Source organism: Schistocerca serialis, chromosome 6 (assembly GCF_023864345.2).
Source record: "Schistocerca serialis cubense isolate TAMUIC-IGC-003099 chromosome 6, iqSchSeri2.2, whole genome shotgun sequence".
In the NCBI taxonomy this organism is placed as follows: Eukaryota; Metazoa; Arthropoda; class Insecta; order Orthoptera; family Acrididae; genus Schistocerca; species Schistocerca serialis.
In genome coordinates this window covers 428,591,509-428,617,497 of record NC_064643.1, presented here as the reverse complement: position 1 = coordinate 428,617,497, position 25,989 = coordinate 428,591,509, and the positions used below count along the sequence as shown (strand labels likewise).

Genomic DNA, 25,989 nt, shown 5'->3' with positions numbered 1-25,989 from the left:
TGCCCCTGGAAATGTCTTACAATTTAAAACCTGGTTCCTAAATCTCTGTCTTACCATTATATAATCTATCTGATACCTTTTAGTATCTCCAGGGTTCTTCCATGTATACAACCTTCTTTCATGATTCTTAAACCAAGTGTTAGTTATGATTATGTTGTGCTCTGTGCAAAATTCGACCAGGCGGCTTCCTCTTTCATTTCTGTCCCCCAATCCATATTCACCTACTATGTTTCCTTCTCTCCCATTTCCTACACTCGAATTCCAGTCACCCATGACTATTAAATTTTCGTCTCCCTTCACAATCTGAATAATTTCTTTTACTTCATCATACATTTCTTCAATTTCTTCGTCATCTGCAGAGCTAGTTGGCATATAAACTTGTACTACTGTAGTAGGCGTGGGCTTCGTATCTATCTTGGCCACAATAATGCGTTCACTATGCTGTTTGTAGTAGCTTACCCGCATGCCTATTTTCCTATTCATTATTAAACCTACTCCTGCATTACCCCTATTTGATTTTGTGTTTATAACCCTGTAGTCACCTGACCAGAAGTCTTGTTCCTCCTGCCACCGAACTTCACTAATTCCCACTATATCTAACTTCAACCTATCCATTTCCCTTTTTAAATTTTCTAACCTACCTGCCCGATTAAGGGATCTGACATTCCACGCTCCGATCCGTAGAACGCCAGTTTTCTTTTTCCTGATAACGACATCCTCTTGAGTAGTCCCCGCCCGGAGATCCGAATGGGGGACTATTTTACCTCCGGAATATTTTACCCAAGAGGACGCCATCATCATGTAATCATACAGTAAAGCTGCATGCCCTCGGGAAAAATTACGGCTGTAGTTTCCCCTTGCTTTCAGCCGTTCGCAGTACCAGCACAGCAAGGCCGTTTTGGTTATTGTTACAAGGCCAGATCAGTCAATCATCCAGACTGTTGCCCTTGCAACTACTGAAAAGGCTGCTGCCCCTCTTCAGGAACCACACGTTTGTCTGGCCTCTCAACAGATACCCCTCCGTTGTGGTTGCACCTACGGTACGGCTATCTGTATCGCTGAGGCACGCAAGCCTCCCCACCAACGGCAAGGTCCATGGTTCATGGGGGGATAGTGATACGTAAGAAAGAAGAAAACTAGTTGATCAATATTTTGATAGAAGTGCCCATAGAAAGAAGAAGACCATCAAACATAAACATAGCCAAAGCCTTGCAGACAAACAAAAATTACGCGAAGTAGAAATGTAGTGTGAGGAGGGCTATGCGAGAGGCGTTCAATGAATTCGAAAGTAAAGTTCTATGTACTGACTTGGCAGAAAACAAAATGTCCAGAATCTCTGTGACCAAAATGGTACTGAAACAGAGGATGACAGACTAAAGGCCAAAATACTAAATGTCTTTTTCCAAAGCTGTTTCACAGAGGAAGACTGCACTGTAGTTCCTTCTCTAGATTGTCGCACAGATGACAAAATGGTAGATATCGAAATAGATGACAGAGGGATAGAAAAACAATTGAAATTGCTCAAAAGAGGAAAGGCCGCTGGATGTGATGGGATACCAGTTCGATTTTACACAGAGTACACGAAGGAACTTGCCCCCCTTCTTGCAGCGGGTTGCCGTAGACCTCTAGAAGAGCGTAGCATTCCATGGAAAAGCACACAGGTCATTCCTGTTTTCAAGATGGGACATCGAACAGATGTGCAGAACTGTATACCTATATCTCTAACGTCGATGAGTTGTAGAATTTTGGAACATGTATTATGTTCGAGTATAATGACTTTTCTGGAGACTAGAAATCTACTCTGTAGGAATCAGCATGGGTTTTGAAAAAGATGATCGTGTGAAACCCAGCTCGCGCTATTCATCCACGAGACTCAGAGGGCCATAGACACAGGTTCCCAGGTAGATGCCGTGTTTCTTGACTTTCGCAAGGCATTCAATACGGTTCCCCACAGTCGTTTAATGAACAAAGAGCATATGGACTATCAGACCAATTGTGTGATTGGATTGAAGAGTTCCTAGATAACAGAATGCAGCACATCATTCTCAATGGAGAGGAGTCTTCCGAAGTAAGAGTGATTTCAGGTGTGCCGCAGGGGAGTGTCTTAGGACCGTTGCCATTCACAATATACATAAATGACCTTGTGGATAACATCGGAAGTTCATGGAGGCTTTTTGCGGATGATGCTGTAGTATATCGAGAGGTTGTAACAATGGAAAATTGTACTGAAATGCTGGAGGATCTGCAACAAATTGACGCATGGTGCAGGGAATGGCAATTGAATCTCAATGTAGACAAATGTAATGTGCTGCGAATACATAGAAAGAAGGATCCTTTATCGTTTAACTACAATATAGCAGGTCAGCAACTGGAAGCAGTTAATTCCATAAATTATCTGGGAGTAGGCATTAGGAGTAATTTAAAATGAAATGATCATATAAAGTTGATCGTCAACAAAGCAGATGCCAGACTGAGATTCGTTGGGAATGCAATTGGAAAACAAAGGAAGTAGGTTACACTATACTTGTTCGCCCACTGCTTGAATGTTGCTCACCAGTGTGGGATCCGTGCCAGATGGGGTTGATAGAAGAGATAGAGAAGATCCAACGGAGAGCAGCGCGCTTAGTTACAGGATCATTTAGTAATCGCGAAAGTATTACGGAGATGATAGATAAACTCCAGTGGAAGACTCTGCTGGAGAGATGCTCAGTAGCTCGGTACGGGCTTTTGTTGAAGTTTCGAGAACATACCTTCACTGAGGAGTCAAGCAGTATATTGCTCCCTCCTATGTAAGTCTCGTGAAGAGACCATGAGGATAAAATCAGAGAGATTAGAGCCCACACAGAGGCATACCGACAGTCTTTCTTTCCACGAACAATACAAGGCTGAAATAGAAGAGAGAACCAATAGAGTTACTCAAAGTACCCTCCGCCACACACCGTCAGGTGGCTTGCAGAGTATGGATGTAGATGTAGACGACCAATAATGAAATTGAAACTTCCTGGCAGATTAAAACTGTGTGCCGAACCCGAACCCGAGCTTGAGTCTTGGTCTGGCACACAGTTTTAATCTGCCAGGGAGTTTCATAACAGCACACACTCCACTGCAGATTGAAAATTTCATTCAAGAATGAAATTTTCTGATGATGTGGAAAAGACAAAAATTTTTGAAATTTAAATATTGACGAGAACATTGTGAAAATTAACAAAATATTTGTAAATGAACGTCATTGTGCTGACGTAATTTTTTATTGCTGTGTAATAATAATAATAATAATAATAATAATACTGTACAGTCAATAGACGGTTTTCGATATATCCCTTTTTTCCGATTACATCCCAAAGTCATGAGTAATGAACACACACACTTTTCTCTCAATGAAAAGATAGTTGAATTGTCCTGCCTGTTATATGTGTGTGTAGTGCATGGCAGGCGCCAGTAGTCCCAATATAGGCACTTACTGTTTCATTTTATCTGAACAGTGGAGCTGTACCCTCAGGTAGTCTCCATCTGTAGTGACCACTTTCTCAATAAGGCATTAAACCCTGATCCTTCTCCTTCCCTCCAAAAATATTTTTTACTAAACCTTTTAAGTGGTTTCCTAACAGACACACTCTGTTTTCTAAGAAACCCACTAACAAACCGGTCATCCATTATCCTTTCCTGTTATTCTATGTTTCATATGAACGTGTAATCTTTCTATTGTAATATGTTCTGAATGCTGATATTGTTGCAGGTACGGCATAGATCTACTCAAAAAGTGTATGCAATGAAGCTATTAAGCAAGTTTGAAATGGTATGTTATCAAAGATACTGCATTCTCATGTTACATTGAATCTGTCATAAGATTGTTTTTAATACAGTATAAATATTAAAGCAGTACTTTTCTTAACCATTTCTAGATTAAACGGTCAGACTCGGCATTCTTCTGGGAAGAACGCGATATAATGGCCCATGCTAACTCCGAATGGATAGTGCAGCTGCATTTTGCATTTCAAGATGCTAAATATCTGTACATGGTTATGGATTACATGCCTGGTATGTCATGCAGCAAACCTCACATTATGTACTAAATTCAAGAGATAACTGTTAATTTTGATTATTGGTTTACAGGTGGTGATCTTGTTAACCTTATGTCCAACTATGATGTGCCTGAAAAATGGGCTAAATTTTATTGTGCTGAAGTTGTTTTAGCTTTAGATGCCATTCACTCAATGGGTTTTGTTCATAGGTGAGTGTTCTTTGAAATATTTTTGTGTAGCAGTCATTTATTCAGAAATACATTCTGAAATATTCTTTGTTTTCAGAGATGTGAAACCAGATAATATGCTCCTGGACAAGCATGGTCACCTCAAGTTAGCAGATTTTGGTACTTGCATGAGGATGGATGATGTAAGCAGATAATTAATACACATGTAAAAATAACTGTTCCTATGAATACTTTATGCCAGTGTATTGTTATTTCAAATCAGTTTGACATTAACACCACCAGTGGACATTAATTGACATTATTTCAGAAGAATTTTAAAATGCTTCAAAAATTGATTGATTGAAGTCATGTGTCAGTGCTAATATTAAAATGCTTCAAAAATTGATTAATTGAAGGCCATGTATCAGTGCTCTTTTTTCTCTATTGTGAAGTCTTTTTCTACTGTTATGAAGTAAAGAAATGACCTGATATATCCCAGAAATGTTACTGGTTATTACTGTAATAAATTTTTGGTATGTACATTGTGAGACTACAGTTCCAGACCAGCCTCTCATAATTTCTGTTCACAGGATGGTCTAGTGCGGTCAGATACAGCCGTAGGTACTCCTGATTACATATCACCAGAGGTGCTACAGTCCCAAGGTGGAGAAGGTGTATATGGTCGTGAGTGTGATTGGTGGAGTGTGGGTGTCTTCCTTTATGAAATGTTAGTTGGAGACACTCCATTTTATGCTGATAGCCTTGTTGGTACATACAGCAAGATCATGGATCATCGCAATTCACTTCATTTTCCAACAGATGTAGAAATTAGTCAAGACGCTAAAGCCTTAATTTGTGGCTTTCTCACGGACAGGTAATAACAAAAACATTTTAATGTTTTCATGGCATAAAGACTGTTCCATAAAATTTCAGGCATGCAGCCGCATAAATTCAGCTTCTTCTTCTAATATTTCGGCTGAATACCATCCAGCCATCTTCAGAGTGAGCCAAGGTGACTAATGCTCCAGCACTTGCTCCGTCCTTTTAAACTTGAGGACCAAACCACTGCGTATGCGGCGAAAGATACACAAGGCGCCAGAGACGTTGATAGGCGGCAAAGAGGTGTAATGTATACGTGCCTTGAAAATGGCTGGACCGTATTCAGCCAAAATATTAGAGGAAGAAGTTGAATTTATACGCCTGCATACCCAAAATTTTATGGAACAATAACAAAAACAGTTTTATTAGAGGAAATGAATATGTTATACCTCCACTTTTCTTAAATATATGTAAGGTAGATAACTTACTGTATTTTATCCCTTCTGTATTATGGATTGCACTGTTCACTTTTTCAGAACAAGGCGCCTAGGAAGAAATGGAGTTGAAGAAATAAAATCTCATCCATTCTTCCAGAACGACCAGTGGACATTTGATAATTTACGAGACTGTAAGTTTGTTTATTGTATCGTTGAGCTTGGCACATACCTGTAGTACTCTTTCTGTGGGATTGTATTTAAAAAATTGTGAGATAAAGTTGCTAAATGTGACAAGAACTAAGGAATAGTTTCTTCAGGAAGCTCTACCTGAAATACCTGCTTAGAAAGAATTATATTGCCTCTAGAAGGTAAATAGCTGAGCCTAAGCAGTAAGATAAAACTTTAATACCAAAATTTCATATTTGGGAAAGACCCGCTAAACTGGTAGAGGTGAGCTAGTTTCTTGATGTTTCAGATATTCTTAGTGGCTAATGGGAATTATCCCCATGAACCATAGGTCTAGATGAGATGGGGTGGCTTGTGTATTGCAACAATACAGATAATTGACCCATAGCTGCAGCGAACTGGAAAGGTATCTAGATTGCAGCTAACTGGAGGGGTGTCTTTAGAGAGACCAGACTAATGTATGAAGAGAGGCTACAGTACTCTTAGAAATTACAAAGGAAACAGTCATGATGATTGACTGATCTGGTCTGTAATGTTTGTTAACAGAGGCTTGCTTTGTTGGTACTGCAGTATGACTGAAATTAAGGAGAAACTATAGTTGCTATATTTCTTGAAGACATGGAATGGTACTATTTGGTTTAATGATGATGGCATCTTTCTAGGTAAAATATTGTAGAGTTTAAATATTCGCCCTTTTGGATCTCCGAGTGGGAATTAATCTGCATGGTGTCATTAAATATAAAAGAAAAATAAATTGGCATTTTAAATTTGGGAGTGTAGTATTTGGCCTCCTTAATTGTTAGGTAAGTTAGATAACATGAAAAACGTGAAAAGAAAATTGGATAGATTGAAGTTCGATGTTGTGGAAATTATTGACGTAGAGCTGCAGGAAGAACAGGCTTTCCAGTTGTGTGAGTATAGGGTTATGAACCCAAAATTCAGTAGGTGCAATGCATGGAGCAGTGTAAATAATGAACAAGAAAACAGGAAATTGGGTGAACTATCATGAACAGTATAGTCAAGTTGGACACAAAGACATGATCCTCATGTTATTGCAAGCACACATGGAGATGATGACAGTTTTGAGACAAAGGATGTTTGTTAAGAGAGAGAAAATGTTTGTCAAAGAGACAAAAATTGAATTCTGATGCAGGTTTGAATTCCATGTCAAGAGAAGAGAAAGGATGGGAAACACGGGAGGATATGGACTGGAAGAAACGGACAAAAAGAAAACCTGCCTAATAGTATCTTGCACAGAGTATGAATTACCTTTGCAAACACTTGGTTTAAGAATAGTGGAAGTATGTTGCATACATGACAAGAGACTTGAAGTCAAGAAGGTTTCAAATGGATTATGTAATGATAAGACAAAAATTTATATATATTTAGGTTGAAAACTGAAAAACATTTCCAGAGATGCGTGTGCACTGTGCCTATAATTTATTGGTTATGACATGCATACTAAAGCTGAAGAAATTTCAGGAAGGTAGGTAATGAAGGTGGTTAGTCCTAGATAATTTGAAACAACCAAAATGGTTGACAGCTTCAAAGAGAGCATAGGGATTGACTGATTGAAGAAGGGGAGAGGAATTCAGTGCTAGTGAAATGAGTAACTTTGAGATGTAGGCACTAGAGAAGAAACTGAGCAAAAGACAATGTTCAGCAGAAATCCTTGGATTACTTAGAAGATATGAAATGTGACTGGTGAATAAAAAAAGGAAAAAAAATGCAGCAAATGAAATACCCAAAATTAAATATAAATCTCCAGAAAGCGGTATTGACAGGAAGTGCAAGCTGGGAATATAGAAATAACTACAGAACGAATGCAAAGATTTTTAGATGTGAATGACTGTAGGAAAGGTAGGTGCTGTGTTTAGGAAAATTAAAGAAACCCTTGGAGAAGAGAGAAGCAATTAAACGTGCACTAAGAGCTCGAGTGGCAAGTCTATTCTAAATAGAGAAGTAGAAACTGGGAAGTGAAAGGGGTATATAGAGGGGCTGTTCAAGGAAAAATAAATCGTACCGTTATTATGGAAAGAGAAGAGGAAGTGGATGAAAGTGTGATGTGCGCTGATATACTGCAAGAATAATTTCTCAGACATCTGAAATGTTATATGTTGGGGCAAGACACTTTGGGTAGACAACATTCTGTCTGAATGATTATGATCCTTGAGAGAATCAGCCACGACAAAACTGTTCCATCTGGTTTACAGGACATATGAGAAGGAAAAGCACCCCAGAATTTAAGAAAAATGTGAGAACACCAATACCAAAGATGGCAGATGCTGACTGGTGTATACTGATCTGTCAGTTTAATGTGTTGTGGTTGTAAAATACTAACACAAACTATATACAAAATAATGGAACAACTGGTACAAGCCGATCTCGGGGAAGATCACTTTGTGTAGAAAGGTCGAACACACACACACATATTCATTCACAGAAGCAAGCACACCTCATGCACACATGACCTCCATCACTGGCAGCTTGGTCCGGAATGAAAATGCCACGTAGAACACAAGCAGCAAACTAGAGAGGGTGGGGAAGGGATATCAGTAAAGGGGGAGGGGGGGGGGGGGGGGCTCGGAGAGAGAACAATGCTCTCTGGCAAAGCATGCAGGGACTAGACTGCCAACAGACGCAGCATTGGGTGGCCGTGGATCAGGGAGGAGAGGAGGGAGAGTTGTGGTCATCATTCACCATAATGCTCTGTTTCTACTATGACATTTACAAAAGGCTAACTGATATTTATTGTAATAAGTTGAATTTGCCTAAGTGTTCAGTGATTTAGTTATTAAAATGTATTCCTGAGCTTTGGATGTAATGGGTAATGTGTTGATTGGTTGGTAATCCCAAGGCTACTGTGAGTTTTTGGTCTTAAGATAGGTCAGACTATGAGTCCTTTCCATGGAGTTGGAGAGATGTTCCAGTCATGAGAGAAAAATTAAATGCATCTGCTAAGACAACACTAAGCTATTGGAAACATTCTTGATTATGATCATCCTGATACCAACATTGCCCATCACAACAGTATAAATTCTCATTACTGCTTTTCTATTTGTATTTATTGTTGTGTGTTTTAGGTGGAAAATTTTGTGGTTAGTTATTTAGTCTGGGACTTCTTGTGGGAGATAGTCCTTTGCTGCAGGTGGCTGACTGATGCTGAGAAAAATTCATTCAGTCCATCAGCTAAGGCCTGAAAGCAGTTTCTGATTTTGCCTTCACAACACCCAAGCTACGGGGATTCTTCTGCAGAGTTGTGGGTGTTATATCGCTGTACACATATTAAGAAATTTGTCTGATTCTGACTTTGCAAACTCATTGCTTTACGCAGTCTCACAGTTTTACATTTTGTTGTAACATTCGGGTTTTGGATTTGCCTTGAAATGTCTATGAGCAGCAGTGTTGCTGTCTGTCATTTGATGTAATCAGTTGTCAGCTAGGGAGCAGAAGTTTTTCTTACATAGAATGTACGTACAGGAGCATATTTGTCGTAGAGAACAATGATTTGATGGATTTTTGCCAATAGCTATGGGCTCTGATTATTTGATGCTACTAGTTTTCTGTCGGGAGCATCACGATCCTTACGTTTGATGTTCCTACAAGTTACATAATGTAATGTGAACTTCAGGGGCTGCGGGAAGTAGACCAGGAATATTACGTCACATGCTGAGAAGCCTGGAGCTCAAGTTTGACCTATATCTCTTCCTTTGTCAATCTTTGTTTTGTTATGGGTACATCTACATACTATGTAGCGTATGTTGTTGGGACTATAAAGGAAGAATGTGCAAGTTGTTGGAAGTAAACAGCCTTCTTAGATTTATTATGGAGGGGTGTGTCAACAATTCTGTGTTTGTGTCTCCCATTACGATGGTGTGTTCATATTGACCCTGAAAGGCAGTCATTGAGCTGAGTTTTGGCTTGTAGACAACACCAGTTAAGCACTTCTGACTCTGTATACTTATTTCAGTAAACATGAATTCAGCCTACCTTCTTTTGGCAGGGTTCAATGTGATTAAAGGTTTGAGTTTGAGGTTAGATTGTATGTATCCCCCACTAAGCTTGTTTGGCTTGCACATCCTAAGAAATTTATATGCTGGGAGATGAAGAGATTCAGAGGAGATGTGTAGTGTTAGCTACATTTTGGAGAGGAGGATTACATGAAAGTTTAGTTGAAAGAGAAGGCTGAAATATGCAGATAAGGATTGGACCATAAGTGCACTATTAACAGTTCTGACACATGATACTAGGTGGCTTTCAGGAGGCGTCTACCTATGGAGAGGGACAGTGACTGACATTTCTGGGAAGTGACATATCCCAGGAGTGACCAAGACTTTACATGCCCAGGTGGTTCACAATTTCAATCATGGAAGGAGAAGATATTGCAAAGTTAAGATTTTCAGAGGTTGCAGCTGTATGGGAAATATTTTTTAAGTAGTAATGGAAAGTAATAAATTTGGGAAATGTATAAAAGTTCAGGGAGAAGAAATAAAAAAAATCAAGCTGTTCATACACTATTTTTGTCAGAGATGGCAAAGGACTTGGAAGGTCAATTAATAGAATGGAAAGATTTTTGAAAAGAAGTTACAAAGTGGATATCAACAAAAGTAAAACAAAGATAATGGAATGTAGTTGAATCAAATCAGATGATGATAAGGGAATTGGACAACAGAATGAGACACTGAGAGTAGTAGTATTATTTTTCTTATTTGGACAGAAAAAGTATTAAGTATATTGTAAAAGAAGGACCACTGCCTTTATTTAAGTGTTGGCAGCTCAGAACAAAGTTTTGTGAAGGCAACACAATGTAGTGATTTCATACAAAGCAACAGAAGTCATTGTTTTTGTGCACTACTCAATTGACTGGTTTTGGCTTCGAAAATTATTGCTCATATTAGTTGCTAATTGTGTGCTGTAAACTGACTTTTATGTGGAAAAGGATATAGAGCTGCTCAGATTCATCAGAACTTATTTATAGTTTATGGGTCTACAGTAACGATCAAGAAGATACTGCTGACCATGTTGAGCATCATAGCTGATTGACATTAATATCATTGATTAACAAAAACTGCTGTAGCTCTGTTATTAAACAGCTTTCATTCTTAGGACACAGCAAGACCACTTGCATCAATATAGTGACAAAGCTCAGCAACGTGATGATCTTAAAAAAGAAAGAAAGAAGAAAAAGTGTAATATAATAGATCTGTGGTGGTTTTCATTAATCATTGATATTAGAATAAAAGAAACATTAGGTAGTATTATTGAGGTATTAATAGTCTCTGTACAAATGTGCATGATAAAGAGAGGAATGGCAGGTCTATTATTCAGACTTATTAAATTGTCCACTGGCCGGTGTGGCCGAGCGGTTCTAAGTGCTTCAGTCTGGAGCCGTGCAACCGCTACGGTCGCAGGTTCGAATCCTGCCTCGGGTGTGGATGTGTGTGATGTCCTTAGGTTATTTAGGTTTAAGCAGTTCTTCATCTAGGGGACTGATGACCTCAGATGTTAAGTCCCATAGTGCTCAGAGCCATTTGAATGATTTGAATTAAATCGTCCAACATGTGTACCAAAGCCTGCAGTCTAATTATTGACAATTAGCACTCAGGTTGATGGATTCTATCATTAACACAACTCTCACAGAAAACTCTGATATTGCAAACTGTTTGCAAGATTTGGCATAATCTTTGTCCATGACAATGTGCATCTATATTTTCTGTCAATACAAAGGATAAGTTTCACATTTCTGCTGGAAACTTTTGGAGCACCCACCCTGCAATGCTGGCCTTGCTTACAATATGTGCTTTACAGAAATATCATATGCCTCTTCAACAGAAATTCTAAGATTCAGCATGTCATTGTCATGTTGTTATTTTTATAATAGTGCCCTCCACATTTTTGACAATGAATGATTCTGAAAGTTAACTTTCCTTATCACAGTTCTGGATGGCATTAATAAAGATGTTAGTAAATGTTGTACAGAATACTGTAAAAAGATATGCTTAGCAAAAATGCTGATATTTATGGCTGTACATGCAGTTTTTCCTTCACTTAAGCAGCTATTAAATATTTCTGCAGGTGTTCCACCAGTTGTTCCAGAACTAATGGGTGATGATGATACAAGTAATTTTGATGATGTAGATAAAGATGAAAGTCCAGAAGAAAATTTTGCTACACCAAAAACTTTTGCAGGAAACCATTTGCCGTTTGTGGGTTTCACATACTCAAGGGATTATCAGTAAGTAATACATTTCATTAAAAGCTTCATTTACTTTATAAGGGTCATTGTAAAAGAGAAGTAAAGAATGTTTTGATCTGACAAGCTACGCTGTTCTCCTTCCACCTTTGCCTCTATGTCATTGTTGCTATCAGTATGATGCTAATAGTGAACAGGAATGATCCTTTACTGTTAATAAGTGTGAGAAAATTAATGATCCCATAAAGTGTGTACTTCATAGAGTATTTTTGAATGCAAAAACAACCGCCCTATCAAAATTTACAGACATATAACTGAAGTTTTTGGAATGTGATGAATGAAGCAATAGTTGGAAAACGGTGTACCATTTTTAATGGCAGTAGCGGACTAATGACTATTCATGATGAATGATCAGGGCTAATGACTATTCATGAAGAATGATCAGGACTAATGAATATTCATGATGAATGATCAGTCTAGTCTTCAGCTGTGACTGACAAACTCGAATCAAAATCTGAGGGGGGGAAAAAAAGTTAAACAAGACAGGCATTTCATTATTGATGAATTGAGCTTGTTATTACCTGAAGTTTCATGATCAGTTCATTATTGGTGGTTACTGGTGATTTGTGCTTCTGAAAAATGTATGCCAGGTGGGTTCTCGTACTTTTTACTTATCAACACAAGAAACAAATGAGAACTGCACTGACATTTCTCGCTCGATACAACAATAATCGCTAGGAGTTTTCGAACTACTGTTTTTCTGGTGAAGAAACTTGTGTCTTGCCTAAAAGTCCAGGAAGAAAGGGCCAGTGAGTTGAATGGCATAATTCACAATCCACAACAAAAGGACAGAAAAAAGAGCTGAACAAATTCTGGGTACCAAAAAGTTATAGCCACAGTGTTCTGGGATTGAAATGGCTTCCTACTCATTGACTTTATGCCTAGAGGAGGGGACTCCATAAACGTAGTGGTCTACTGTTGGACTCTTCCCAGACTACACCATGCCATTCAAAGCAGACATCATGAATTGTTGTCTAGTGACTTTGTGCTTCTTCATGACATGCTTGCCTGCATTCTGCTGAATTGATGAAGAATTTTCTGTAGCAGTTTAAGTGGAAAGTTTTTGAACATCTGCTTTATAGACTGGATTTGGCCCTGAGTGATCTCCATGTGTTTCCCATAGTCAAACTTCTTTTTTTGTGAAAAATGCTGTGGAAATGACAACAAACTGAAACATGATGTTAGTGCCTTGTTCAGCAACTTTGCAGCATGCAAGTATGCTGAAGGCATAGAGAAGTGCTACAACAAATGTTCTGATTTCTATGCCTAGTATGTAGAAAAATAGCAAAGATATCAAAATATGTTGTAAAACAAGTTTTCTTTCACTAACTTGAATAAAAATGTCTGGAGAAACAAATTTTCTCTACTTTTTAACAATATGTAATATTAAGAATTAAACATGTTTTGGTATGCAACCCACAAAGTTAAAAAGTTAAACTTAACTGATGACACACACCATTTCCAGCACTTAATCGTAGAAATAGCAACATTGTAACAAGTAGTAACCACCACCACCACCACCACCACCACCACCACCACCACCAACAACAACAACAACAACCATTTGACATCCATTGCTGGATAAAAATCTCATCTAGACTTTTCCATGCATTATTGTATTCTGCTGTACATATCTGTATCACTCTTGCACATCATCTACACATCTTTGATTGTATCTGTCTTTTTCTACTGCTTGGAATCCAATGAAGAACTTCCTTGTTCCATCTACCCTCCATTCGCCTAATAATACCCAACACGTATTTCTCAATTGCTCACTGAGCAGCTCTTAGTTTTCGAATAGGTTTTGCATTATAAGTCCATGATATGGTTTTGTAAACTATATTTAGTTTACCAAGAGCACTCCACTCTTTTGTTTATATCTTTTTTACTGTCAATTTGTTTGTCTTTTACTAATTTAACAACAAAAAACTCATCAATTGGTTCTGTGACATAATTTTTGATTTGTACTAATTTCTTTTCAGTATGTTGATTGAAAAATCTTTTAGTCTCCTTGTAATTTATTTCCAGATTACTTTCATGTCTTCCATTTCTTGCCAAATTTTTTTATGCACTAGATGCAAACAGTATCATGTCATCGTCAAAACAAATACGGGTCGGTTATTTTCCATTAACATGAATTCCTTTTTTCTATTGCCATTCCAAGGATTTGACTATTTGCTGCTGGGATCGTGAGAGTAGTTCGACCATTTGAAATCTCCTTGCGTGACTCTGCGTTCAGTAAACTAGGTGGAAAGAGAGTATCTCAAGGAGGAACTTAATACATTTAGCTCTGGATGCAAATATGCTGAGGAACTGGCTCAAGTTTAGAAGAACAGTTGACCGACCATTTGATATGTATGTGTCTAGTAGGACAGTTCATGGTGGGAGGGACCATCCATGAAGTACAGTAATTGTAAAGAAACTTCTAAAGAAATAATGGCTACTGCATGTTGTTGTTGTTGTTGTTGTTGTTGTTGTTGTCTTCAGTCCTGAGACTGGTTTGATGCAGCTCTCCATGCTACCCTATCCTGTGCAAGTTTCTTCATCTCCCAGTACCTACTGCAACCTACATCCTTCTGAATCTGCTTAGTGTATTCATCTCTTGGTCTCCCTCTACGATTTTTACCCTCCACGCTGCCCTCCAATGCTAAATTTGTGATCCCTTGATGCCTCAGATCATGTCCTACCAACCGGTGCCTTCTTCTCGTCAAGTTGTGCCACAAACTCCTCTTCTCCCCAATCCTATTCAGTACCTCCTCATTAGTTATGTGATCTACCCATCTAATCTTCAGCATTCTTCTGTAGCACCACATTTCGAAAGCTTCTATTCTCTTCCTGTCCAAACTATTTATCGTCCATGTTTCACTTCCAAACATGGCTACATTCCGTACAAATACTTTCAGAAACGACTTCCTGACACTTAAATCTATACTCGATGTTAACAAATTTGTCTTCTTCAGAAATGCTTTCCTTGCCATTGCCAGCCTACATTGTATATCCTCTCTACATCGACCATCATCAGTTATTTTGCTCCCCAAATAGCAAAACTCCTTTACTACTTTAAGTGTCTCATTTCCTAATCTAATTCCCTCAGCATCACCAGACTGCATAAGACGTGTAAAACAAAACTTCACACTTCACATACAGAGATGCCAAACAGTCATGAAAGATGCAGGAACTGAAATTGAGAACAACAAAGCAAAAGTAGAAATGCTGAATTCAAATTTCAGATGTTCCTTTACAAAGGAAGATACTGGAGTACTGCACCTCTGCAAAGATCAGTGATATAAATATTAATGACTGTGGCCTTAAGAAACTTGTAAAACTGAACAAGAAGAAAGCACAGATGATGTGCATCTACAAGAAATAACAGAAATGAGCCACAAAACTATCATCCAGTATTATTGACATCAATCTGTTGTAAAATCTTAGAATATATTCAAACTCAAACATTATGAGATATCTCAAAGAGAACGACTTCCTGCATGTCAAACAACATTGATTCCGAGAACTTTGGTGATGCAAAACCAAAATTGTGATTTTCTTAAATTTCATCGAAAGTCATAAATCTAAGCAGTCAGGTAGAAGCATCTGACTCAGCACTACACCTACGCATGTTATTGAAAGTTTGATCTTATAGGGTATTAAGCAAACTTTGTGACTGCTTGAGGATTTTTTGGTAGGGAGGATGTGGCTAATTACCTTTGATGGATAGTCATAGACTGATGTACAAGTAATTCCAGGTGTGTCCTGAGGGAGTGTATTGGGACTCTTGCTTTCTATGTTATATATTAATAACATGGCGGACATATTAATATGACCTCCAGACTTTCTGGTAGATGATGCAGTTATCTATTATGAAGTGATACTTGAATACAGCTGCACAAATAACCAGTTAGATGTTGATAAAATGTTAGAGTGGTCCAAAGATTGACAACTTGCTTTAAATGCCCAGACATGTAAATATGTTATCTTCACAAAATGTACAAAGGTTACATCCTACAACTACAATATTAATTAGTCCAAAGTCATTTAACTTACACAAATATCTGGGTGTAATCATTAGTATGGATGCAACATCCAGTGATCCCATAGGCTCGATTGTTGGTAAAGCATATGGAGCACTTCTGTTCACTTGTAGGACAGTGGTAAAATGCTGTCAGCCTACAAAGGTGCAATCCATCCTAGAATATCACAGATGTGGATCCTTTATTAAACAGAATAATATGATATTGAGTGGCAGTCATAAAATTTTAATTACCACTCCCTAAAAGTTGGAAAGTTAGGTAATCAATTTTTTTGTGCCTTTGCAAGTATATATCTACATTCCAGGTACACACTGAAATTTGTTCTCCGTTGTACCATAGCAAGTTGCAAGAGGAGCTAAAACAAAATGGCGCATCCCATCTCCACATCAATTTAATGCACCATTTGGGTTTAGTTACTCAGATAGATGCTGTGATGAAGCGACATAGCTGTGTACCAAGGACTACAGACATGTACCTCCAAACAAACAAGAAATTAGTTATGTAACTTAATTTTTTAGGTGGTGATTAAAGTTGTATTGACTTGTCTTTGTTTACAAACGTTGACAGGTTTGTTTGACTCGTAGGGGAATGTTACAGAAATGCTGGAAAAACTGAAGTGGCAGATGCATGAAGATAGGGAAGAACTATACAACATTATTGGGATTAAACAGTGATCACTCAGTTAAGTAAAAATGGTAAAAACAGTCTCAATTGCACAGTCATTTATTAAAAATATGACCGGTTTCAATCACTAGTAGTTGACCATCTTCAGGTAGTACACTGTAAAGATAAAAATTAAAAGTGCCGATTTACCTAGGGAAGTCAGAAAACCTGAAAAAATATAGGTTAAAATGATGTATCATTACCCATCCAGCTGCTGCTGCTGATGATGATGATTACTGGAACAGCTGTGCTGACCCCAGTCACAAAGCTACTGCTGATGGTTAAACAACCATGGGTTAAATAGAGTGAAAGAGGGTGTGCATAAGCCACATCACATCCATGTCAACCAATGAGAAGCAATTTATGTGTTGTATGTTAAGATTTGAACCTACATTTTTACGAATGTATCGGGATTCGTAAAAATATAGGAATTTTAACATCCCATGAATATTGTATGTATTAAAACCAGTTTTATAAACATTAAATATGAAGTCAACGTTACAGGTTAAACTGTAACTCAGAACGCCATTGGGAACAATAGTTTGCATTATGAAGGCGATGTTTCCATAGCAACTGCTTTTAAGTAATATTATATATTTGTAATTGGATAAGATGTAAAAATAATTCTGTAATAAATACACCAATGTTCATATTAGTGTAATTTGTTTGTTAAAAATATTTCAACATAATATGGAACATTAGAAGCTTCGTGGTATATGAGAGCCAACTCGTGGCATTGATAAGCATGCCTAAGGACACCGTTTCCTTGAGGATATCATGGTTGAAGTGTGCTAAAATTTTGTAGTCAACAGCAAGACTTTGGTTGATGTTTGCAATGAAAAGACCAGTTGACTAAAACTAAGCTGAAACCAAAATTGGAAACCAGGAAAAAATTTTCTCAAAATGTAAAGTCCATGTATAAAATCGCATTAAGAAATTTATAAATATGGAATAAAAAGCTAACCATCATTGATATGGTGATAAATTTTAATAAATATGCATCTTTTATGTAGAAGAGATAATTACCTCTAAAATAACCAAGTACTTTTGTAAGATTCATTGTCATTTTACCATTAAGAAGTGAAATTTGACTTTGCTGTGGAGATATACAAAATAAAAACTATACAAAATAAAAACATGAGATGAAGTGTAACTAGAAAAGCAGCTATCCTATTCTTTAAATAACTTCATCTTTTCAACCACAAATATGCTTCTCTACACTTTACTGTATATCAGGAGTAATACATTAACCTGCAGTGACCATGGAAAATATATTTTGACCTGACTGATTGTAACTTTTAAATACGTTTCAAGGAATATGTGTCTGGTGTGTCACGTGATAAAACAGTTTTTAAACAACACCTTACTAATAGTAAACATTCAGGGAATATCACGAATAATCTTGAATTTATGCACACCACTTCTAAAGTATTACTTCTGAATATTTTAGAACAGTTGCATTTTTCGGCACTGCAAGAATAATGTCACCTTTTTTGAATGAACAGTTGGATTTCTGTGAAAAAGTCTTTCTGACTTATTTGAAAATGTTATTTAAACAAGAGGATAGCTACTTTTCTTGTTACACTTAATCTCGTGTTTCTGTTTTGTCTTTTGTGCTATCTTCACACTGTAGCCAAGGGCGAGAAACTGAAAATTTATCAGGTTGTGGGCCGGAATTTGTAGTAAAATACATGACCACAGATGAATGCTCACGTAAAGTTTTTTTGAGATCGCAACTGAAGTGGAAATATATCGTATTCCTTTATTTGATGGGACAAATTTCAACAATTGAGGAACTGGAACTTTTACCGTTTGTGCAAGCAAATTATCTCACAAAGGTGGAATTTGTGGACGGAGAGGCAGATATCCACAGTGTTGCAAGGGGAGTGTCTGAATTGGCTAAACAAGATTGGAAATGCAAGTCTCATCTTATTCAACACATTGCCGACAGTCACTTGGAATGTACGAAAGATAAGATAATCTCTTTTGTATTATGGAAATCTCTGTGCAATACATTTGAGAGAAAAGGAATTGCTAGTCAACTTCTGTTGAGAAAACAGTTGTTAACTATGAAGTTTGATGCAATAAATGATATACTAGTTAATCACTTTCTTAAGTTTGATAAATTGATTTGAGATTTACGTTCGACTGGAGCTACTGTCGAAGAAGCCTACATCATATGCCATCTCCTTTTTAACTATGCCTACAGAATACAACATAGCAGTCACTGCAGTCGAAATGCTGTCAATGAAAGACTTGACACTGAGGCTCATCAAAAATTGGCTACGGAAGAAGAATTGAAATGGAAGGACATCATCGACAAAAAACAAAAATGAAGATATACTGCCTCGTACAGCTTTTCAGACTTAACAGTATCAGAAAAAAGGTTGAGCAGACATCAGTAAAACAATAAATCAGCAGGGAACTTCAGGGAAGCCTTTCAGCTTTATACTTACCGTCATTGTGGAAAGCCTGGTTGCAAAAGGGCTAACTGCAGAGTTAAGTTACCAAACAAGAACTCAGGAATCAGAAATTCAGTGGTCGTGGCTAATGTCAAGGAGGAAGATAGTTTTTATTTTGCAGCATCAAGTGAAGGTCAACTAGTGAACAACACAGATTGTTTCTTGGACTCTGGAGCAACGGTACACTAGATTAACAGTAAGATTTCTCTCACTAATTTAAAGAAATTTGATCAACCAATGAAAAGTTAAAGTAGCTAAATCAGGCATTTTTCTTGAGGCTAAAGTAAAAAGGGGAAATTAAAGTCACTAGTGTTGTAAGAGGAAAGAAAATTCAGATATTGATCAGAGATGTATTATCTGTGCCTGATCTTAATTATAATTTGCTTTCATTTAGAAAATTGGAAATGAATGGTTTTAGTGTCTTGTTTGAAAAACCTGAAGGTTTAATTAGAAATGGAAAAGAAAACATTTCCAGTGCAAATAGGAATGAATCTCAGCTAAATGTTGTAAATTTTTTGCAACGTAATGCCTTGTCGGCTGCTTCAACTGAAACTAATGTGAAACTGTTGCACTGCAAGTTAGGCTATTTGAGTTACGATAGCTTAAATGCCTTCAGTCACAAGTTGATGTTATGGAGTTGCGCACTTCAACAATCCCTGCAGAACGATGCTCAGATTGTGTTGAAGGAAAATAATCACAGCCGCCATACAATCACACTAGGAAACATGCCATCAGACCTCTTGAGTGGGTCCATATTGACCTGTGTGGGCCAGTCTCACCAGAATTGTTCAACAGGAAGAAGTATGTTCTCACATTTATCGATGACTTTACACGTTTCCCAGCGGCCTGTGCCCTGGAATCGAAGTCAGAGGTAACTTGCTATCTGAAGATGTTTTGCACCATGGCTTCAGCTCATTTCAACTTGAAGATCAGCAGATGGCAGAGTGACAATGGTTGTGAAAACATGTCGAATGGGTTGAAGCAGTTTTTTGAAGGACAAGAAATACAGTTTGAGTTCACAATCAGATATTCTCAGCAAAATGGCGTCGTGGAGTAAATGAACAGAACTCTTATTGAGAAAGCTCTCTTGTTGATACTTTGGTGTAAATTGAGTAAGACCAGGTCAGATACTGTTCGCACTGCTGTATACCTACTAAACGGAAGTCCTACTGCGGCTTTGGAAGAAAAGGTTTCTGCGGCTTTGTGGTACAACAAGAAACCTAACTTGACTAAGCTGAGAGTTTGTGGATGTATTGCTTATGTACTGGTCAAAGGGATTGAGAACAGGGAAGTTTGACAACAAATCTTTGAAGTGCTACTTCACTGGCTACTTTGGTGTCCAGAGGAAGGAAAAATTGTCACAGGAAGGAACATTGTTTTATATGAAGGAAGGTTTGACTTTGAACGTATACCAGTTGAGGGCTGGGTTCCAGAATCCGTACAGGAATCGTCAGAGAGGAAACAGAAAGACGTTAATGAAGGAGCGTTCACCGAAAACGTTGTTAAATCAAGTGAGGGAGGTAATGAAAGAATTCCCATACCAGAATTGACCAGTGATGAAGAATAAACTGAAAGTGAAGCTGGTTGACATTAGAACAGGAAGAGGAAACCTAAATATTTAGATGACTATGATGTTCTTGCACTGAATGCTGCATCATTTGTCAATGATGTACTGAAAAGTTACAAGGAAATTGCAATTCGTGAAGATAAGGAATACTGATATAAAGCTACACTGGATGAAACTGAGTCTATAACAGACAAAAGGATTTGACTACAAGGAAGTGTATGCACCAGTGACTTGGCTTGCAACTATTAGAATAATGCTAGTTATTGCAGTCCAACAAGGGCTGATTGTGAAACAACTAGATGTTGCCAGTACTTCTCTTCATGGATAACTCGAGGAGGAAATATACATATTATTCCGGAAGAACTGAAGAAAGGCTCAACTGGTTTGGTTTGCAGGTTACAGAAGTCTTTATACAGCTTCAAGCAAGCACCACTAGTGTGGAATCATTCTATTCATATGTTTCTTACCTCTGTAAGATTCGCTCAATCAGAAGCAGATAAAGGTGTTTACTATATGATTTTAAAGGAGGTTGTCATTTACATTGTGGTCTTTGTTGAAGACATTCTGATGGCAGAAAATAATAAAGAGCAAATGGACAGAGTGGAATTTAAGTTAAAGAAGAAGTTAACAATAAGGGAACTAGGAGAGCCGCAATCATACTTGGGAATCGAGATTTAAGCAACAAAGAAGAAATGTATCTGAGCCAAACATCATATTTGAAGTTTGCTACAGTGATTCAACATGCAAGATTGTAACCCAGTCAAAACACCTATGGATGTTAAACTCGAAATTAAGAAAGGATAAAGAATTGACAAGTCATGCAGAGGGTTGATTGGATGCTTAATGTATGCAATGACAGCAACAAGGCCTGATTTGTGTGCTGTAGTCAATTTCTTAAGCAGATACCAAAACAGTCCATTGGAAGAACTATGAGTATGCTTGAAAAGAGTTTTGAGATACATCAAAGGAACCATCAACATGAAACTACGTTATCGAAAATGGGATCAAGAAGCTCTTCTAGCCTACACTGATACAAACTGGAATGAAAAGGAAAATGCAAGATTTACCTCTGGTTGTCTGTTAGTTGTTTGGAAATACTGTCTGTTGGGCAATGAAGAGACAGACTAGTTTTGCTTTGTCTTCTAGAGGCAAAATATTTAGCTCTGTGAATAGTGGCGGGATGGGGCAGGGGGGGGGGGGGGGGGCGGTCTGAAATGTGATATTAAAATTTGCTGCCTAAATAATGAAAAGGGAAATTTTGAAAGAATAATTGAAAGAAATTGGAAGGTACACAAACCCTGAGTTAACTTTAACTAGCATTAATATCAACATACCCTCAATATTTAATGGATATATTCAGCATTTAACTTTACGTATTTCTTTTACTTGTTACTGCCATTGTGCACAGAGCTTGGTATGACAATACTGATTCCGAATTGCCCCTCTTCTGCTCACATAAGTTATTCTAGTTATTCTTGTCTGCTTCGATCCTCTTGATTCAGGATTCTCGGCGCATTGTGGAATTATGAAGTTGGGTATGGTCCTCACTAATGTACGAATAAACTTTTCTATCTCGATCAGTTTTCATTTACACCTTTTAATGTACAATTGGAATACACATTTTTTTAACAATATTAACTCGGCAGAATTCATCATATGTCCACCCGCTATCACTTATAGAGACAGACAGATTTTTTAACAATATTAACTCGGCGGGACTCGTAATAAGTCTGCCTGCTGTCACGTATAGAGACAAACAGATGAATATAGAAAGATTAAAAAATAGAAGAGTGTATCTCTACTTTCCACGCGGGAAAAATATATTTAAAAACAAAGATGATATGACTTACCATACGAAAGCGCTGGCAGGTCGATAGAAACACAAACAGACACATTTTGTGTTTCTATCGACCTGCCAGCGCTTTCGTGTGCTAAGTCACATCATCTTTGTTTTTAAATATGTGTATGTGTGTGTGTGTGTGTGTGTGTGTGTCTATATATATATATACACACACACTTGCTGGATGTCATTCAAATTCCACTCCAGCCACTAGTTCGTATATTTGAGGATAATCGATTGTGTATATGGTTACTGAAGAAATGGGAAAACTGTCAGTTGAGGAACAATAATGTTAATATAATTTTGCCCATCAGCTGCACCACCGCAAAATAATCAACGTCGAGAATGTACATTCAGAGAACCAGATTGCAGACATCTTTACCGAAGGTTTATCAGCTCCTAGATTCATCGCTTGGAGAAGCTTGTTGACTTTATCTGAATTTTTGTTGATGTTAAATGTAAAGTCATTGAATTGAGGAGGGTGTTGAGAGTGCAATTTCAATGTTTATATCTGTGATTTATGTAAAATACGTACAAAGATAAAAAGTATGTTTGCTGCCATCATTATTCTGTGCTCAGTTGTCTTCAGTTATTTTTCAGTTTAATAAAACCAACTGACTATTATCTTTAATGTTTTGTGATAGTTATTTAAGGCGACAAACTGAAAATTTATCAATTTTCATAGTCATTGTTTGTGACTTACTGCATGACGAATGCATCTTATTTGTCTATGGTCATTTGGAATTTTAAAGCAATTTAGGGCTGTCAGATTTTGTACAATGTTTTGTACACTGTTTCTGATGTGATAGTGAAGTGGAAACGTGAACAGACACATACAGCACAAAAGTGTACAGGCCGACATCGTCTGTTGACTGACAGAGACAGCTGACAGTTGAAGAGGGTTGTAATGTGTAATAGGCGCCGGCCGTTGTGGCTGAGTGGTTCTAAGCGCTTCAGTCTGTAACCGCGCGACCGCTACGGTCGCAGGTTTGAATCCTGCTTCGGGCATGGCTGTGTGTGATGTCCTTAGGTTAGTTAGGTTTAAGTAGTTCTAAGTTCTAGGGTACTGATGACCTGAGATGTTAAGTCCCATAGCGCTCAGAGCCATTTGTAATAGGCAGACGTCTATCCAGACCACCACAGAGGGCTTCCAGACTGCATCAGGATCCACTGCAAGTACTATGACAGTTAGGCAGGAAGTAAGGAAGCATGGATTTCATGGTTGAGCGGGTGCTCATAAGCCACACATCATGTTGGTAAATACCAAATGACACCTCGCTTGGTGTACGGAGCACAAACATTGGACGATTGATTAGTGGAAAAATGTTGTGTGGATTGGCGAATCATGGTACACAGTGTGACGATCCGATGGTAGGGTGTGGGTATGGCGTAATTTAGAAATCTGTATTTGTACTATAGTTTTGAGATCGTTATTGTGTTGTCAACTAAGATCTTATGTAGCACTTGGCATTTTGCTCCACTAATGCTTTCAGTATTCAGCTGGCAGACTCTTTCAGTGTCCTAGCTTTCCAGAGGGATAGCCCTCAGAAGAACCATTTGTCGAATCGGTCATGCTCTGATTGTGTTGTAACATTTACCAGGATATCTCAAGGATTGTCTGGTTGCAAGTATTTTGCTGCTTGTTTATCACCATCCAGTGGACGTGCGGGGTAATTAAAAATTAAACATGTGGTTGTAAGCAACAGAAGTCTCAACATTTCACCTTAACAGTAAGGTGGCCGGCAAAAAGCTCAGTCTGCACCTTGAAGGAAGGTTGCTCAAACATAATCTAGGGGTCACACTTGATAGAACACTCAGTTACAAACAACATCTATTAAGAAAATTAAAACTCGAGACAACCTTCTCTGGAAAATCTACATGACACACCATGGAGATTAATGAATGGAATGGATGGAATTGCCATACAAAATCTGGTCGGTTCTTAACTGAATGAGAGCCAACACTGGAAGCTGTACCTACTCTTTGCACAAGTGTAAGAAAATAACTTTACCAAGTTGAGACTGTGGCACTGAAAAACAGGCTGTCACCATGTAATTCAAGAATGTCCTCAGAGAGCTTTCCCTGGTGATCCAACAGAGTTCTTGGTGATGACGGGTCAATAGGTCATATTTGCGGCCTGGATAGTAGATTGTAGTTTGAGATAACTGTAGTAGTATTATTTGTTTTGTGATGTAGCTATATGATAAGTAAATAACTGAATTTAAGTTCTGAAATACTTGTTCCCAAATTATGTTTGAATTTTTCATAGCATCTTCATAATCAGTTCTTCAATATGACACTGTCTCTGTAGATGTACACTCAAGGATTTATTCATAGGTAAAAAAGATATACTGTTAAATGCTTGGGTTAATCTCAAGGATAAAAATAAAACAAATGAATGAAGAATGGAATGCACTCCCCAGCCCCTATTTAAGTTTTTACGTGTTCCAAGTTTCTAATGTCTATGTATTATTTTAAAAAAAGGAAATTAAACTGTTTATTTTCTACGTACATCTGGCTTCAGAATTCCTGTTTGCATGCGTTCGCATGAGTCTTCAACAGTATAAATAAATTTGAGTTTTTAAACTCTGCCTTCTGTGGATATCAATATATTTCTGTAAAAATATCACACAAAGCTTATTGTTGTTTTTCTATTTTATGACTAAAAACTATGACTTATGGATTTTTATATTGTTTTGACAGCTCACTTAAAGTACAGTAATTTGAAAGTGGATTTACGTAGGTTGGCTTCGTTTTATGCTTTTTACATCATTTGACAGCATGTCATATCTGAAGTAGTCTCAAGAATTTGCCTGAAGGGTTTTTAATTTTGAAGTACTTTTACGACAGTGGTTGTGTATGACCTGTACTTAAGTTTTCGTCCCATTTTTCATCTTTAGTATTACTTTATTTTTCTTTTGTAATTACTTACATTTTTTCCACGCCTTTTTATGCTTCACTATCACCTGTTCCCACACAATTTTTACACAAAAATGAGATTTGAGCAAACACAATGTTGCCACACGCATTGAAAGATTCTATATTACTATCACTGCTCACTTGTACTTTGTTTTATTTCTGTTCAGTGTGGCACTAATTTGGAATGTTTGGTGAGATATTGTTTTGTGTCTGCCAGGGGGAATGTACTTTCAACTTTTTGTTGCAGCTGGTAATTTATCCTTCGCTTGTTCTCTCTTAATTTGCTTGTTTTGTTTTGTTGATTAATCTGTTCATTTTTTGTGTGTTGTACCCATTCTCTCTGGCTATATGGTGAAACATTGTTTAGTTCCTCTTGTAGTTTTGTTTGTCCAGTAGAGTTAAGTCTGGGATTAGCTGAATCGGTAAATAAAAAATATATTTTAATGCAGTAAAATATGTATTTACTGATTAAGTGTTGTGTGGAGAAATGCACTTGGGTTGTACAGAAACCTGTAGTGTAGTTGTGTGAAACCAGCTTGTTTAGTTATGTGCTGTTACTTGATTGAGTATGGGAATGAAGATACGGATGTATAAAAATATCAATAGCAGAGCTATTGTGATCTATA

General features: G+C 37.6%; 1 protein-coding gene across 1 annotated transcript in view; it reads left to right on the top strand.

The window, feature by feature from the left end:
- LOC126483709 (rho-associated protein kinase 2) overlaps window positions 1-25,989 on the top strand; it is a 205,789-nt gene that overhangs the window by 32,413 nt on the left and 147,387 nt on the right. The window contains exons 5-12 of the mRNA XM_050106802.1: window positions 3,737-3,796; window positions 3,903-4,038; window positions 4,114-4,231; window positions 4,308-4,392; window positions 4,780-5,063; window positions 5,545-5,636; window positions 11,707-11,866; window positions 16,902-16,942. Coding sequence (XP_049962759.1) covers window positions 3,737-3,796; window positions 3,903-4,038; window positions 4,114-4,231; window positions 4,308-4,392; window positions 4,780-5,063; window positions 5,545-5,636; window positions 11,707-11,866; window positions 16,902-16,942 — 976 coding nt within the window. The remainder of the gene's footprint in view (window positions 1-3,736; window positions 3,797-3,902; window positions 4,039-4,113; window positions 4,232-4,307; window positions 4,393-4,779; window positions 5,064-5,544; window positions 5,637-11,706; window positions 11,867-16,901; window positions 16,943-25,989) is intronic.